The sequence below is a fragment of the Microtus pennsylvanicus genome, chromosome 1 (genome assembly GCF_037038515.1).
Source record: "Microtus pennsylvanicus isolate mMicPen1 chromosome 1, mMicPen1.hap1, whole genome shotgun sequence".
NCBI lineage: Eukaryota > Metazoa > Chordata > Mammalia > Rodentia > Cricetidae > Microtus > Microtus pennsylvanicus.
In genome coordinates, this window is record NC_134579.1 from 88,213,598 (window position 1) to 88,230,659 (window position 17,062).

General features: G+C 44.4%; 1 protein-coding gene across 2 annotated transcripts in view; it reads left to right on the forward strand.

Annotated features, from left to right (window-relative positions):
• The first annotated feature begins 253 nt into the window (after positions 1-253).
• Flt3 (fms related receptor tyrosine kinase 3) overlaps positions 254-17,062 on the forward strand; it is a 94,415-nt gene continuing 77,606 nt past the window's right edge. The window contains exon 1 of one of the 2 annotated variants that reach the window (XM_075972030.1): positions 254-407. In XM_075972030.1, coding sequence (XP_075828145.1) covers positions 395-407 — 13 coding nt within the window. In that variant the 5' untranslated portion in view covers positions 254-394. Of the gene's footprint in view, positions 408-681; positions 961-17,062 lie in introns of those variants that run through there. The other variant, XM_075972022.1, reaches the window with a different exon arrangement.

A 17,062-nucleotide genomic window follows, 5' to 3' on the forward strand; every position in this document is an offset into this window, starting at 1 on the left:
ATGAAGAGCACAGAACTGCTATGATGGAGAGACGTTACCGACAATTTGAACCACATCTGTCACTCTGGGGAGTGATCTAGGACGCAAAGGACAAATGGTTCAGGAAGGTTCTTTAATGGAAGAGCCAGGGCTGCTATTCTGAGCTTTCAAAATTCAGCTCGGTGCATGGAAAATAATTGTCACTTCGAAACATAGTGAGACTAAAAGCCAGAAGTAGAAGAGGACAATACAAAAATATCCTTTGAGATGTACAGTCTAATTTGTTTGAACGTCTGTTTAACCTCCCCAGTTTATTCAGTTGACATTGAAACCGAGCCTGCTTCTCTGGTTAGGAGGTAGTTGAGAGTCGTGGTTATCCTAAGAGATAAGAGGAGACAAAGAAAATCAATCCACAATGAAGCTACCAGGTGAGGAATAAAACCCGCGGGGTGGCCAATGTGTGGCACCGATTTAGGCACCCTTCATGGAGCGTCAAAGATGCCCGCGCGCAAAAGAGGGAGGTCTGTGGGTCACCGCTCTTCTCTCGCTCCGGAATCTAAAGCAGAGGTCCGGGGACTCCCGGGACCGCAATACGGTCCGAGCCACCGAGTCCGAGCAACTTCCCCAGCAGGACCACACCCAGTCTCCCCCGCTGAAGTCGGGGCGCCCAGGGCTCCAGGAGCGCAGGTTGCGGACCACGGCAGGCACGTGGGCTCGGCCGCAGTGCTGCGCCAGTTCGGCTCTCCTGGCAGCCCCGGGACTCGCGCGCTGCCCCGGCCTCTGGGGAGAGGTTCCTCCCCCTCTGCTCTGCACCAGTCCGAGGGAATCTGCGGTCGGTGACGCGCATCCTTCGGCGAGCCACCTGCCGCCCGGGGCGCGCCGCTGGGGCCGCATCACAGGCTGGGCCGGCGGCTTGGGTACCACGCGCTCCGGAGGCCATGCGGGCGTTGGTGCGGCGCAGCAGCAGACTGCTGCTGCTCGGTAAGGCCCCTGGCCCCCTCCCCGCCCCGGCCGAGTGCGCAAACCTCATCCCCTCGCTCCCCTCGCCACCGCGTCCCTCCCCTTGTTCGCGCCTCCCGCTCAAGCGGTGAACTTGACTGCGGCTCGCCCACCCCCGCCCTCGCCCTCCTCCGCAGCGCTCCTCCGCAGTCCTCAGGCCGTCGCGCCTAGGCTTGGGCCAGGATGCGCTCGGCCATACCCGGAGAGTCTGCAACAGCGCAGGTGGCTCGGGAACCCCCTGACCCGTCCCCTGGCTACTGCAGATTCTGGAGGAGTGGGGTTCTCACCTCTTTTAGGCATGGGTTGACAGAGTACACTCTAATGGGGAAAAAAAAACGGTCATCCCCGCTGACGACCCCCACCTGTGCCAATTTTCGGATCAACTAGATCAATGGCTAGTTACTTTGTAAATACTATGCTGACTGTCCTTCCCCGTCTCCATTCTATCCTTACCCTAGAATTAAACCCTACTGAGATTTTCAAGGACTCCTAGGACTGCCCTTCCAAATTACCTGCTTGGGTTATAGTTGTCATTGAAAACGTTAATGATAAGGGAAAGGTCCCCTTCTGACCCAGTTCAGAACGGTTCGCGTCATCTTTCTATTTGGGAAGATGAGGGGGTTGGATTGAATTTAAGTTGGAGACAGAGTTCTGAGAATCTGGGGATGATCGGGCCCTGCCCTAGTTTTGCAGCCTTACAAGGCACTCATGGTCTGGCCTTGGCGCCCTCATCTGCCCCGTAACCTACTTCCCCTTCAGCCCCGACATTTAGGATTCTGGCTTGAATAGTCGGTGACAAATAGAGAAGATATTTGCAACATAATGAGTAGAAATTATTTCCAGTCATTTAAAAATAATAAGAATTATAAGGTTAAAATGTAGAAGGTAAAAAGGGTGGGAAAACACATATTTTACCTTTCTTAAACTGGTTTGTAAATAGGTATATTTCAAATACATAGTATAGTATGCTTTTCTTTTCAGGTTCTATTAATGCAAAAGACTTTGTGTATGACTAGTGCCTTTTCCATAGCAGAAAAGATTTTCTAAAGGGCTAAAGGGGTCTAGGGAAATAACTTGGTATAAAAGCAGTACTTGCCACCATGCTCAAACCGCATTGAACTCCTTCTTAGGAAATGTCTATATCCCTCTCCAGGTTCAAAGTGCAACAACACACGGACAGCAAATACGCACAATCTTACAAGTTCTTTCATCCGTTGTCATATATCTGTATCTCTTCATAACCACAGGAGGGGAGTCAAAACACAGGGCGGCTCAGCTCCAAAGTTACCACCCCTCTGACTTCTCAAACTCTATATTACTTCCGCCCGTTTTTGAAATTCACCAAAAGCAAATCGTTGTTGTAACCCCGCCTCACTCCTTTCTCTCTTCAGTGTTGGGGATCAAACTCAGGGCTTTATTTTCATGTGTAGACGAGTGTTTGCCTGCGTGTGTATGTGCGCCACATGTGTGCCGGTGAAGGTCCGGAAAGGTGGTCAGCTCCCCTTGAAATGGATTTGGAGATGGTTGTGAGCCACCATGTGGGTGCTAGAAACCAAACCCAGGCCTTCCGCAGTAACAGCAAGTGCTCCTAACTGCTAAGCTGCCTCTCCAGTCCCAGTGTCCAGCTGCTCGGCCTCAACATAGTGCTTATGAGAGAATACTTTGTTCCCTATAGGATACTTATTGAAAACAGCATTGGCTACCATTCCTTGATGTGATACACTTTACCATGTGTGTATCCATTCTCCGATTGATCCTTCAAGCTCTTCCCGGACTAAGGATGTTATCTCTGTAGTAGATTACTTGCTTAGTATGCATGAACCTCCTGGGTTCAGTTCTCAGAACCCCTTTTTAAGAAGTCACTTCTGTTTTTGTTGTAATTACAAATATTACCGCTGCAATCATCTATGATCATCTTTTTGTTTTGTTTTGATGGACCTGACTCCCATTTCTTGTAGGATTTTCCCAGAGGGAGGGCATGTATGCCATTTGGGTAGGTACTACAAAGGAGTTTTCCAAAGTACTTGTACCAATTCACAGCCCTACTAGCAGCATGGAAGTGGAGCTCACACCTTTGTGATGCTCATTCGTAAGTGTTTTCTTCTTGGGTAGAGTAAGGAGCTTAAGAGTAGGGATTTTCGTGGGACACACCTTTAATGCCAGTACTTGGGAGGCAGCGGCAGGCGGATCTCAGTAAGTTCGAGGCCAGCCTGGTCTATAAAGTGAGTTCTAGGATAGCTAGAGCTATACAGAGAAACCCTGTCTCGAAAAACTGGGGGGAAAATTAAAGACTTTAAAATACTCAAGAGTTAAATTTCTTGCATTACAAGGAGAGGTTTTGGTTTCCTTTGTAAGCACCATGTTTCATGGATAATGATGATATTTTCTAAGAGGCTCCTGAAGACTGGGAAGCTGTAATGGGATTTTTTTTCTTTGGGCTGCCGGCTTACAAAGAACTACACAGACTTCTTATTAATTATGAAAGCTTGGCCTATAGCTTAGGCTTGTTCCTAAGTAGCTCTTAAAAATGAACCCACTCATACTACTCTACGCTCTATCACCTGGTATTCCCTGCCTTCCATCGTGTACCACCTGTTTGCTCTCTGCTTGGCCCTGCATACCAAGATTCCTTCTCTCTTTCCTTACTCTACAGAAGATCCCACATATACCTCCTGCCTAGCTATTGGCCACTCAGCTTTTTATTACACCAATCACAGCAAAACACCTTTCACAGTGTCCAAAAATCCCACAAGAGGAAGGAGCTCTCTGTGGCTTCATCTACACTGGGCACTGATACTATAAAGAGAGGAGTCCAAAATTATAATAACTGAGATACTGTCTCTTTCATTGTCAGAGAGTTCATATTCAGAGCCTTGAATTGCAAGTTCTCACCACTGTTTTTTTGTCCTTGCTTGCCTTAGTTATTTTTCCATTGTTGTAAAGAGACACTATGGCCAAGGCAACTTATTAAAGAAAGAGTTTATTGGGGGGCTTGCTTATAGTTTCAGAGGGAGAGTCCATGATCATTATGGCATGGGGAGGGAGTGCATAGCAGCAGGCTGGCATGGTGTTGGGGCAGTAACTGAGAGCTACATCTAGATCCACAAGCACAAGGCAGAGAGCTAACTGGGATTGGTTTGGACTTTTTAATTTTGATTTGTTTGCTTGTGTTTTTTTGTTTTGTTTTGTTTTTCGAGACAGGGTTTCTCTGTAGCTTTGGTGCCTGTCCTGGAACTAGCTCTTGTAGACCAGGCTGGCCTCGAACTCCCAGAGATCCGCCTGCCTCTGCCTCCCAAGTGCTGGGATTAAAGGCGTGCGCCACCACCGCCCTGCTTGTTTTGTTTTATTTTGATTTTGAGACAGAGTTTCTCTGTGTAACCCTGCCTGTCTTGCGACTCACTCTGTAGACCAGACTGGCCTCAAACTCACAGCTATCTGCCTGCCTCTGCCTGGGATTGCTGGGATTAAAGACATGCACCACTACTGCCTACTAGGGTTTTAGAAATACCAAAGTCCACCCCTAGTGACACACCTCCTCTAACAAGGCCACACCTCCTAATCCTTCCCAAATAGCTCCACCAACTGTGGCGTATGCAAATACATGAGTCTATGGGGCCATTCTCATTCAAACCAGCAAGTTCCACTCTCTGGCCCCCATAGGTTTGTAGCCCTATCATAATGTAAAATGGATTCAATCCAACTTCAGAAGTCCCGGTAGTCTATCACAATCGCAACACAGTTTAAAACTTCAAAATCTCTTTCTGAGACTCAAGGCTGTCTCTTAACTGTAACCCCTTGTAAAATCAAAAGCAAACAGCAAACTGCATACTTCCAGCATACAATGCTTTAGAATACACATTTACCATTCCAAAAGTAAAGAATGGAAGCATAGTGAGAAACTACTGGATCAAAGCAAGACCAAAATTCAGCAAGGCAAGCTCCAAATCTACACTCTATGTTTGATATCGAAGGGTTTAGATGGCTCCTCCTTGGTGACTGCAGCGCCCTTCTCTTCCTTGGGCTGGTTCCACTCCTGGTCTACAGTTCCCTTTGGCAGGTATCCCATAGAGTTGGCATCCCCAACATCCTGGGGTCTTCAGCACAACCTGGGCTTCACTTACACAGCTCTTTGCATGGGCCTCTGTTGGTCTCCACCCAGGGGCTTCCCTGACACATGCCATTCTTGGAAAATCTCCTTAACTGCAGAGGAAGAGCCTACCATTTCTTTACTCCTGTGTTCTTCATAACTCTCTTGCCAGAACCTCATGGCTGAGGCTGGCAAATTCTGCTGCCTTCACGGGTGGGAATTACATTTGCATGAGCTTTGATTTCTTTTATTCCTTTGTTGAACAAACTTTCCTGCATTTAGGAGCAGAAGATTCCTTAGGCCTCTCCTCTTTGCAAGTTGGAAGCTTAACTAAGTGCATTCTTGCCCTGAGGGCAGCACTCCCTTTATTCAATTTCGCATTAAGACTTTCTTTAGACCTCTTATCTTTTTGAGCACAAGATTGGCTTCCACATTAAATTTTCTGGTGCTTTTTCTCCTCCAACTGTACGTTTTCTTTTTTAAAAAAATATTTATTTATTTATTTATACAATATTTTGTCTACATGTATTCCTGCAGGCCAGAAGAGGGCACCAGACCTTATTACAGATGGTTGTGAGCTACCATGTGGTTGCTGGGAATTGAACTCAGGACCTTTGGAAGAGCAGGCAATGCTCTTAACTGCTTAGCCATCCCTCCAGCCCCAACTGTACATTTTCTATTTCATTTTGTTCTGCTTGCTCATTTTTGTTGTAGATCCGCATAGCAGTGACCAATAATAACCACATGACATATTCAACGTTAGACTGTCCTGAAATATCCTCTGCCAAAGTAGTCCCCGGGCAGAGTCTTAGGACAAGGGCAAAAAGCAGCCACGTTCGTTGCCAAAATATCACCAGAATGATCTCAAGCCCAGTTGCTTGTATTTTTCACCTCTTAAACTTCCTGAGCTGGGCCTCCCTGGCCTACATGGCAGTCTAGTCAACGGTAGACACTGCTCCCTAGTTAACACTGTTGTCTGCCAAGTGCCTAGTAGAATGGCCCATTAAGCTCTCTTTCCAGTGCTCAAAGTCTTCCACACCCCACTCCTGGTCCAAACTTCCATCTTAGTTATTTTTCTTTGTCTTAATTACTTATGCCATGACCAAGTCAACTTATAGGAAAACTGTTTTAATGGAGCTTACAGTTTCAGAGGGTTAGAGTCCATGGCCATTGTGGTGAGGAACATGGCAGTAGGCAGGCGGGAAGGGCACTGGAGCAGTAACTGAGTACCCACATCTTGATCTACAAGCAGAGACAGAACTACCTGGGAATGGTGTGGGGTTTTGAAACCTTAGCCCATCCCTGGTGGCATAACTCCTCCGAATTCATACCTTCTCATCCTTACCAAACAGTTCAACCAACTGGGGACCAAGAATTCAAATATATGAACCTATGGAGGCAGTCTAATTCAAACCACCATATTTACTTTATTCTCAACCTTGAGAACCCAAGAAGGAGTGGGTCAGGAAGAGGTTGGGGGGCAAAGAGGCTATGTAAAAACTGGTCTGGTCTAGAGGATATTACAGACCCCTGATGGCCCCGGCTTTAGTTTCCATTCTTGCCTCATCCGAGTTTAGCTTAGCTATTAGTCTCTTCATAGGAACTTCATATTTGCCTGTAGGAAATTATCTGAGGGCTAATGGGGGAGTGCCTGCCTGCTGTGAAAGAATGATCTACATTTTATAAATAACATGGCACTTGCAGTAACTCTTAGTTATCAGCTGAGATGTTTCCAATGCTTTTGCAACTGCCTGGTGTCAAACTGAAAGTACTAAGGTAAGGAGGTACTAAAGATAAAGAGTGGTCAGAGAGATGGTTCAGTGGTTACGCATGCACACTGCTCTTGCAGAGGACCAGAGTTCAGTTCCCAATACCCATGTCAGGTAGCTCACAACCAGCTGTAATCCAGCTGCAGGGGATCTGATGCCTCCGGGCCTATGTGGATGCCAGCCCTTAGCATACACATACCCATGTGCATGCAAGTGCGCGCACTCACATACAAACACATGCGTGTGTAGGCACACACACGCACACGAACACACAATACATCTTTTATTAAAAAAATGTTGGACGTTTACATATTTTCCCAGGAAGACTTCAGATAAGAAAAATTAACACAAGCGTGAATGAGTGGAATATTTCTTAATTTAACACACGTTATTGAATACTTATTTCTGTACCAAGCACAGCACATTTTTGGACAATGTGTACAAAAAGGAAAAAGATGGTGGTGTCGTAACTTATGCATGACTAGCCAGTTTGATTCTCTGTAACAAATCCATGGTCTTTGCCTTTCCCAGGAAAAGCATCTACTTTTTTAAACAAAAAGTTCATTTATTCTGTGTGTGCATGTCACAGTTGCTATACAGGACAGACCATTACAACAGGGAGTATGTGGAGGTCAGAAGGAGCTGGTTCTCTCCTTTTACTATTGTAGGTCCCAGGGATTGAACTTAGGTCGTCTGTTATGACCATGTGTGCTTTGATTCCTCAAGCCATCATTTTGACTCAGGAAAAGCATTTTGACATGAAGCTTCCTTTTATTTATTTTTAAAATTTATTTATTTATTTATTTTTGTATTCATGGGTGTTTTGCCTACCTGTATGTATATGTACCATGTGTGTGCAATGCACACAGAGGCCAGAAGAGGGAGTCAAATCCCCTAGGATTGGAGTAGCAGATGGTTCTGAGAGCTACCATGTGGGTGCTGGAAGTTAAACTCCAGTACACTGTGAGAGCAGCCGGTGCTCTTAACTGCTGGGTCATCTCTCCAGTCCCATGATGTCCCTTTTAGTCAAGTCAACCTTTCAGTAGTTGTTTGGAGGGGCTTAGGGGACAGTGAGGAAAGAGGTAAAGTAACACTGACATATTGCTGGTCACTAAATATCTATAGGATAAAAACAGCATGGATTTGGGACCTCAGAACCTATTTAAAAGCTGAGTTCGGTGTGTAGTCCCAGCACTCCCACAGGGAGGGGGGGAGACCGGAGAGTCCCTGACAAGTTGTGGACTAGCTGGCCTACCTTATGCAACAGCAAATAACAGCAAAGAAGCCTTACCTCAGATAAGGTGGGAGGTGAAGATACCTGGGGTTATCCTCTGAGCTCCAGAGGTACACACCGGCCTACACACACCTGCACTCATGTGTGTGAACCATACATGTACACATGAGGTAAAACAAAACAAAACAAAACAACCCTGAAAAATACAGCTTGCTTAAATTAAGTTTCAACTAGATAGGAAGAGGAATTCCAAGGGCGCTACCTCGTGAAACTACTCAAATATAGACAGATTGTTTCATATGCCCATGGAAGTAGCAATGCTCTTACAGCTGAGGTAAAATGAATGATCTGTCACTAAGTCAAATATGATCTTGTTTGTTTGTTTGTTTTTAAGGGTTTCTTTGTGTAGGCCTGGCTACCCGGGAACTAGTTTTGTAGATCAGGCTGACTTCAAATTCATAGAGATCTGCCTGCCTCTGCCTCCCAGGTGCTAGAATTAGAGACATCTAACCAAATACGGTCTTTGCATTTGGGGAAAAAAGATGTTGGGTTTGGAAGTGTGTGTGTGTGTGTGTGTGTGTATGAGATAGTCTTAGGCTGCCCAGGCTGACCTCCAACTTAATATATAACCAAGGATGACTTTAACTCTAGATCCTCCTGGCTCAGCCTTCTAAGTGCAAGGACTAGAAGGACACATTCTGAAGCGAGACTTGGGGGTTATTTTGAATTTTCCACTATGTTAGTTAGGCTGGTCTTAAGCTCCTATAGCTCATGCCATGGTCCCTAGCAAGAAGCAGTTTTCTAAACTGTTCTTTGAACAAATGTGTTGACTACATTTTCTCACCAGAGAGTATTTGTGCTCCATCGAGAACCTCCCCGCTTCCCCCATACCATCGTCTCAGTTTAAACTGTGCCTTTCCTGTCTCCACTCCCTAATGATACTCAGAAATCAGTGTGGCAGGAGCCCCGACAGTGAAATAAGCATTCGATGATAGATATTGTTGTTAAAAGACAAAGAAAATGAAGGAGAAGGAAGGAAGGAAGGAAGGAAGGAAGGAAGGAAGGAAGGAAGGAAGGAAGGAAGGAAGGAAGGAAGGAAGATAAATTGCCATCTATAGATTGTTGACTTAAAATACCTCCTAAGTATTACCTAGTGAAATTACCTGGTGCAAGCGAGAAGGAAACATGGAACACGCAACAAACCCGCGTAGAAGTTTATTATTATTGGGGGTTTGTGTGTCCATATGCACAGGCCTGGGGAAGGTCGGTGTGCAGATAGATAGATAGATAGATAGATAGATAGATAGATAGATAGATAGATAGAGTGTTGAAGATGTAAAGATAGCGCTTCCAGCTTTTTGTTTTGTTTTGTTTTTTTGAGACAAGTTTTCTCTGTAGCTTTGGTGCCTGTCCCGGAACTAGCTCTTGTAGACCAGGCTGGCCTCGAACTCACAGAAATCCTCCTGTCTCTGTCTTTCGAGTACTGGGATTAAAGGCGTGTGCCACCACCGCCAGGCCACTTTCAGCGGTTAAGGGCTGCCTAGCGCATGCGCACAGGGGGATGTCGTGGTTACCTCATAAGCAAATGATGGAGCTCACGCATGCACACAAGGGCTCATGCCGCTGCGTCATACACAGATGATGCAACCATGCTGCACGTGGGTCACGCGGGGTCCTTTAAGATTCCCGGGGCCATTAGACACTTCTGCCTGAGGGCTTGTCCGCCCATGTGTGGCCCTGGAACCCGGAAGTGTCAGCATGTTGTTTGACTGAATCATTACACCTAGCATATATTGTTTTGCTTTGAGACAGGGTCCTGAGTGAACTGGAACTTACTATGTAGACCAAGTTGGCCTCAAATGCACAGCTATCCATCCACCTGCCTCTGTCTTTGAGTGCTGGAAATAAAGGTATGTGCCACCATACCTGGCTCTGGGTGAAGTTTTGATTTGACAGAAACAAAACAAAACAAAAAACCCCAAATAATTTGAAGAGCGCTGCAAACTTAAAACTTAATTAGCATTCAAAGTAAAATATTGCATTTTATTATTTCCCCTCTCCTCTTGGAAGAGGGTTTTTCAGGTGGTCTCCAAGCTGGCCTGAGTCGCCTGCCTCTGCCTCCCTAGTCCTGGGATTACAGTCAGTTTGCTGCCATACCTTCCACAGGAGTCCCACAGGGGTCTTGCAGATAATAGGAATGCAAATTTCGCTTAGCAGACTCCATAGCTTGATCCTGCTGCACTGTTCCATCCCTTTACTCGTGGATAAACTGATAACCCTCCAGCGGAGGGGTTTACCCCAGAACAGCGTTCGGAGTCTGAATTATTTTTGGTGGCCGTGGTACTTGGTTGTATTCTTCTGAGACAAAGACCTCACAGATAAGGTTGTCCTGGGTCTTGAGGCTCTCCTACCTCAGCCTTCCAAGTGCTGGGGTCACCATGGCCTTCTGATTCTGTTGATCTTCAGACTTTCCCTCACCTGCTTCTAAGGAGGCTTTAGCCATAGTTATAAGGTCAAAAGTTGTTCTTCCTTTAAGGGACAGGGTGTGAGCCCTGCACCTACGTGGTTTGGTTGGTTTTTCTAGTGGCTGTCTCCTCAGTGGCCACGAAATAATGAAAGCTGTTGTTGAAGTCACGGATGGTCGTTAATTTGACTCACACCACTCTGCTCTTTGGATACCGACACATGCGAAGGAAACATAAGAATAATACAAAGTCCACACACAATGTTCTTTTGCGGCTAGAGGAATTGCATAAGACCCTAAAAGAGGAACTATTGGTATTTTGGGGGGTTTGTTAAACAGTTTTAAAAAATATGTTTGCTTCACTACTGTCAATATTATGTTGATTGGGAGCCAAGAATCCCCCATAGATTATTTGTAGTCTCCACCGGAGCAGGATCTGGCCATTCTTTCTCTCCAATACTATGTTTTAATTATAAGAACCTCACCAAATTCAGTCTTCTCTTCAAAATCCTCTGTGATCAGAGTCAGGTTTCCTAATGCTTTTCTATTCTTGGAGGAAATGCAGATAGACATCTCAGGACCCACAATGCAAATAGGAAACATGCTGGTGGGGACGCCTCTGCAATTGAAGTTCCTCTTTCTGGTCATCAGATGAATCCCGTAGGGTCTGCTTTAGGCGGGCACTTTGCAGGGAGACACTGAATCTGAAAATATCATTAGGGTTCGGAGTCAATCCTGATGTGTAAGGCTTCTCTGCCCTCCCTCCCTCCCTCCCTCTCTCCCTCTCCCTCTCCCTTTCCCTCTCCCTCTGCCCCCCCTCTCTCCTCCTTCACTTCTTCTAAGTGCTTTTGAGCAAGGTTCTACTGTGTTAAATGCTGCACAAGGCTGTGCCTCAGTCTTACAGCCCAGCATTCATGAGGACCTAGCTCTGTCCCCAGCACCTTCCCAGATGCCTGCACAGCAGCTTCTAAAATGCCACACAGCACTGCCCTCAAAGGATTCCCAGGCTAATGCCGTGGTGCCCACAGCAAGAGTCAGACATGGAGCTGCAGCTGATGATGCAGTGTTAGAAGCATCTTCAGAAGAGTGGCCTCTAATCTAGACAGAAAGCGAGGCCAAGCGTCCAAGAGGAGAGCATCCCAGATGTGGCTGGGCTGTGATCAGTAACAAGGGAAGAAGAGGGTAAGGACATGTTCAGCAGTAGGCTAGCAAGGAACGAGGTTCAGAAGTCACAAAGCTGAGCAAAACTGTAATTCAGGTCTCAGTCACTGGGACACAGTTTATAAGGAAGGTCTCTAAGATTACAGTGGCTACCCCTTATAAAGTTATAACTCAGGAAGTTGGTTTTTTTATACTTATTTAGTGTGTGTGTGCATGCATGCACATGTATTCAGTTGTGTGCAGAAGCACCAAGGCACAGGGATGGAGGTCAGAGGACAACTTGAGGGAGTTGGTTGTCTCATTCTATTTTGTAGGTCCCAGGGATCAAAACTCGGGTTCTCACACTTGGTGGGAAGTGCCCAAAGAGCCATCTTGCTGACCTCTGACTGATTTCAGGAGAGCCATTGCATTATTTTTTGCTCTCCCACTCCCTTTTCCTCTTTTCCCTCTCCCTCCCCTTTCCCCTTTCTCTCTGTCATCTAAGCATGTTATTTTATTGATTTGTTTTAAGAGAAAGTGTTTATTATTTTCATTGATTTTTCAAAGGGAGTGAGTCCAAAAGAAGGGAAGAACCAGCGCTGTGAGTTGGGGAGGGCTTTGGGCGGAGGATGTGTGGTGTTTATGTGGAGGATGGAGTGGGTCAGCTCAGCTGGTATACAGTGGCCAGCGAGGAAGCCCTTTGCAGTGGTCAGAAACAGTCAAGACTTTAATCATGACATTGATAACACAGAGGCTTTACTGAGGGAAGACTTGAGGATACTCAAGGAGGGAAAAGGTTAGGGTGTGGCTACTGCTTGGATGGGAAATGAGGGTGGGAGAGGATTCAAAGGTATTCCTGGAGCTAGGCGGATGGATGCCCACAGCTGCAGTCCCAGCAATGTCGGATGCTGAGGCAGGAGGGTCCTTCGAGACCAAGAGTTCACAGCAAAAATGCTCGGCTCTCTAGATGTCTAGCTTTGGTGACTGTGCGGGCATTGAAACTCACTGAAGAGGACAGAGAGAACAGAGGCAGCAGGAGGAACAGAGGGAAAGGGGACTTCAGTTTCTCTTGATATTCCTGGTGGGCCACCCAGATATATAGCTATATATTCAAAGATGTGAGACCCATCTCTCTGTGTAAACATTTGGAGCCCATCGGTAAAGCGATGGTGGTTAAAATTGTGAGTTTACAGGGAAGGAGCACAGAGTACAAACAGAAAAAAAAGAGCTTAATCTGTTGTCCTTATTTGTCAGCTGATGAAAACGAGGCTCAAAGAGGGTAAATAATTTGTTCAAATTCAATGTTATCAAAAGTAAGCTTCCAGAGGAGAACTTGAACTCAGGTCTCTAATTCTTAGCCTTTGTCTCACAAGACTTCACTTGGGAATGAGGCCTTGGCACTAGAGAGATGGCTCAACTGTTAGGAGCACTGCTGCTCTTACGGGGACCCCAGTTCAATCTCCCACACCCTCAGGGCAGCTCACAACCATCTTTGACTCCAGTACTAGGGATCTAATGCCCTCTTTTGCCCTCTGAAGGTGTCAGACATGCATGTGGTGTATTCACGCAAACACTCATGCATACAGTAACTTTGAAACTTTTCTTAGTATTGTTAAAAAAAAAAAGAAAAAAAGAAAAGGAAATGGCTGAGTGGTGGTGGTGCACACCATTAGTCCTAGCACTTGGGAGGCAGAGGCAGGTGGATCTCTGTGAGTTCGAAGTCAGCCTGGTTTACAGAAGTAGTTCCAGGACAGGCTCCAAAGCTACACAGAGAAGCCCTGTCTCAAAAACAAACAAACAAATAAACAAACAAACAACAACAAAAAAAAAAACCAAGCAAGCAAAAAAGGAAATGATGTCTCAGCAGTCTCCTGTCTGTGTCACACAATTGGGGGGCATATTTTATTGACTTTGTGTTTTGTGTTTGTTTGTTGAGACGCAGTGTTGCTGTGTAGCTCTTACTGACTTTGAATTCCTACAGACCAGCCTTGCCTGATCCTGCCCCAGCCTCCTGAATTCTGTAAACTCAGGAGGGCTTACATGAATGCACTACCACACTGGGTTTACCTAATTTTGCTTTTAGTGAAGCAAAGTTGTGGTTTTTTTAAGAAAAGATTTTCATATAGACTTAAACATGAGTCAAGCGGGAGGAGGGTGGTGGGTGTGAACACAAGAGGAAGTATAAGCTTCTCCAGAGAGAGTTGCCTAGACAGTCCTTGCGTTAGCCTAAACTTTGGTTTTAGATTGATGTCATCCCTTTAGAGTACCCATCCCAATGCCATTTTTTTGTAGCAGGCTTTTTCTTTTGGACTAGCTCCCAAATCACCACACTGACACTTACTATTGGTTTTGAGGGCTTGGCATTAGCTTAGCTTTTTTTCTTGTTAGCTCTTATTACTTAACTTGTTTTTCTTCGTCTACATTTTGCCTCAGATCTTTTTACCTTTTTTTCTGTATGTTTTCTTCCATCTAGCTGGCTGGTGGCTGCTGACTAGCTGGCCCTGGGCATCTCCCTTTCCTCTTCATTCTCTCCTTTCTTCTCTTCTACTCTCATTCTTAGATTTTTTTCCCCCTTACTTATTATCTCTGCCTACCAGCCCTGCCTATTCTTTCTCTGCCTAGCTATTGGTCATTCAGCTTTTTTATTAGACCAATCAAATGTTTTAGGCAGCCAGGGTGAAACAGCAACACATCTTTTCATAATTAAACAAATGCAACATAAACAAATGTAATACATCCTTACATCATTAAACAAATGCAGAAGAATCAAATGTAACACACATTTACATAGTTTTTTAATTTTATTAATTTTTATTGAGCTCTACATTTTTTCTGCTCCCCTCCCTGCCTTTCTCCTCCCCTTCAACCCTCTCCCATGGTCCCCATGTTCCCAATTTACTCAGGAGATCTTGTCTTATTCTACTTCCCATGTCAATTAGATCTATGTATGTCTCTCTTAGTGTCCTCATTGTTGTCTAAGTTCTCTGAGATTGTGGTTTGTAGGCTGGTTTTCTTTGCTTTATGTTTAAAAACCACATATGAGTGAGTACATGTGATAATTGTCTTTCTGTGTCTGGGTTACCTCACTCAAAATGATGTTTTCTACCTCTATCCATTTGCCTGCAAAATTCAGGATGTCGCTATTTTTTTCTGCTGTGTAGTACTGCGTTGTGTAAATGTACCACATTTTCCTTATCCATTCTATGGTCGAGGGGCATCTAGGCTGTTTCCAGGTTCTGGCTATGACAAACAATGCTGCTATGAACATAGTTGAGTACATGTTCTTGTGGCACGATATATATACCCAAAAGTGGTATTACTGGGTCTTGAGGAAGGTTGTTTCCTAATTTTCTGAGAAATTGCCACACTGACATCCAAAGGAGTTGTACCAGCTTGCATTCCCATCAGCAATGCAGGAGTGTTCCCTTTACCCCACAACCTCTCCAGCATAAGTTGTCATCTGTATTTTTGAACTCGGCCATTCTTACAGGTGTAAGATGGAATCTCAGAGTTGTTTTGATTTGCATTTCTCTGATGACTAAGGATGTTGAACATTTCCTTAAGTGTCATTTAGTCATTTTAGATTCCTCTGTTGAGAGTTCTCTGTTTAGGTCTGTACTCCATTTTTATGGGATTATTTATTCTTTTGATGACCAATTTCTTGAGTTCTTTGTTTATTTTGGAGATCAGACCTCTGTCTGATGTGGGATTGTTGAAGATCTTTTCCCATTCTGTAGGCTGTCGTTTTGTCTTGTTGACTGTGTCCTTTGCTTTACAGAAACTTCTCAGTTTCAGGAGGTCCCATTTATTAATTGTTTCTCTCAGTGTCTGTGCTACTGGGGTTATATTTAGGAACTGGTCTTCTGTGCCAATGTGTTCAAGTGTACTTCCCACTTTCTCTTCTATGAGGTTCAGTGTGGTTGGTTTTATGTTGAGGTCTTTGATCCATTTGGACTTGAGTTTTGTGCATGATTATAGATATGGATCTATTTTCATTCTTCTACATGTTGATATTCAGTTCAGTTATGTCAGCACCATTTGTTAAATATGCTCTTTTCCATTCTATATTTTTTGCTTCTTTGTCAGCTATAAGGTGTTTGAAGGTGTGTGGATTAATATCTGGGTCTTTGATTCAATTCCATTGGTCCTCCTGTCTATTTTTATGCCAATACCAGGCTGTTTTCAGTACTGTAGCTCTGTAGTATAGTTTGAAGTCAGGGATTGTAATGCCTCCAGAAGTTCTTTTAGTGTACAGGATTGTTTTGGCTATCCTGGATTTTTTTGCTTTTCCAAATGAAGTTGAGTACTGTTCTTTTGAGGTCTAGGAAGAATTTTGCTGGGCATTGCATTGAATCTGTAGATTGCTTTTGGTAAGATTGCCATTTTTACTATGTTAATTCTACCTACCCAAGAGCATGGGAGATCTTTCCACTTTCTGGTGTCTTCTTCAATTTCTTTCTTCAAAGATTGAAAGTTCTTAAAATTCAGGTCTTCCACTTGTTTGGTTAGAGTTACTCCTAGATATTTTATGCTATTTGTGGCTATTGTGAAGGGTGATGTTTTTCTGATTTCTTTCTCAGCCCATTTATCATCTGTGTAAAGGTGGATTACTGATTTTTTTAGTTAATCTTGTATCCCACTACATTACTGAAGGTGTTTATGAGTTGTAGACATTCCTTGGTAAAATTTTTGGGGTATCTTATTTTAAACTATCATATCATCAGCAAATAGTGAGAGTTTGACTTCTTCTTTTCCAATTTGTATTATTTGTATTATTGCTCTAGCTAGGACCTCAAGAACTATATTGAATAGATATGGAGAGAGTGGACAACCTTGTCTTGTTCCTGATTTCAATGGTCTCGCTGGGAGTTTCTGTCCATTTAGTTTGATGCTGGCTGTTGGCTTGATGTATATGGCCTTTATTATGTTTAGGTATGTTCCTTGTATCCCTGCTCTCTCCAAGACCTTTACCCTGAAGGGATGTTGTATTTTGTCAAAAGCTGTTTTGAGATCTAATGAGATAATCATGTGGTTTTTATTTTTCAGATTGTTTATATGGTGGATTACATTGACAGATTTTGGTATGTTTAACCATCCCTGCATCTCTGGAATAAGCCAACTAGATCATGGCAGATGATGGTTCTGGTGTATTCTTCAATTCGATTTGCCAGTATTTTATTGAGTATTTTTTGCATCCATGTTCATGAGTGAGATTGGTCTGTAATTATCTTTCTTAGTAATTTCTTTCTGTGGTTTGGGTATCAGGGTAATTGTAGCCTCATAAAAAGAGTTTGGCAATGTTCCTTCTGTTTCTATTATGAGGAACAATGTGAGGAGTATTGGTATTACTTCTTTGAAAATCTTGTAGAGAGTGGAGTGTTGAAGTCTCC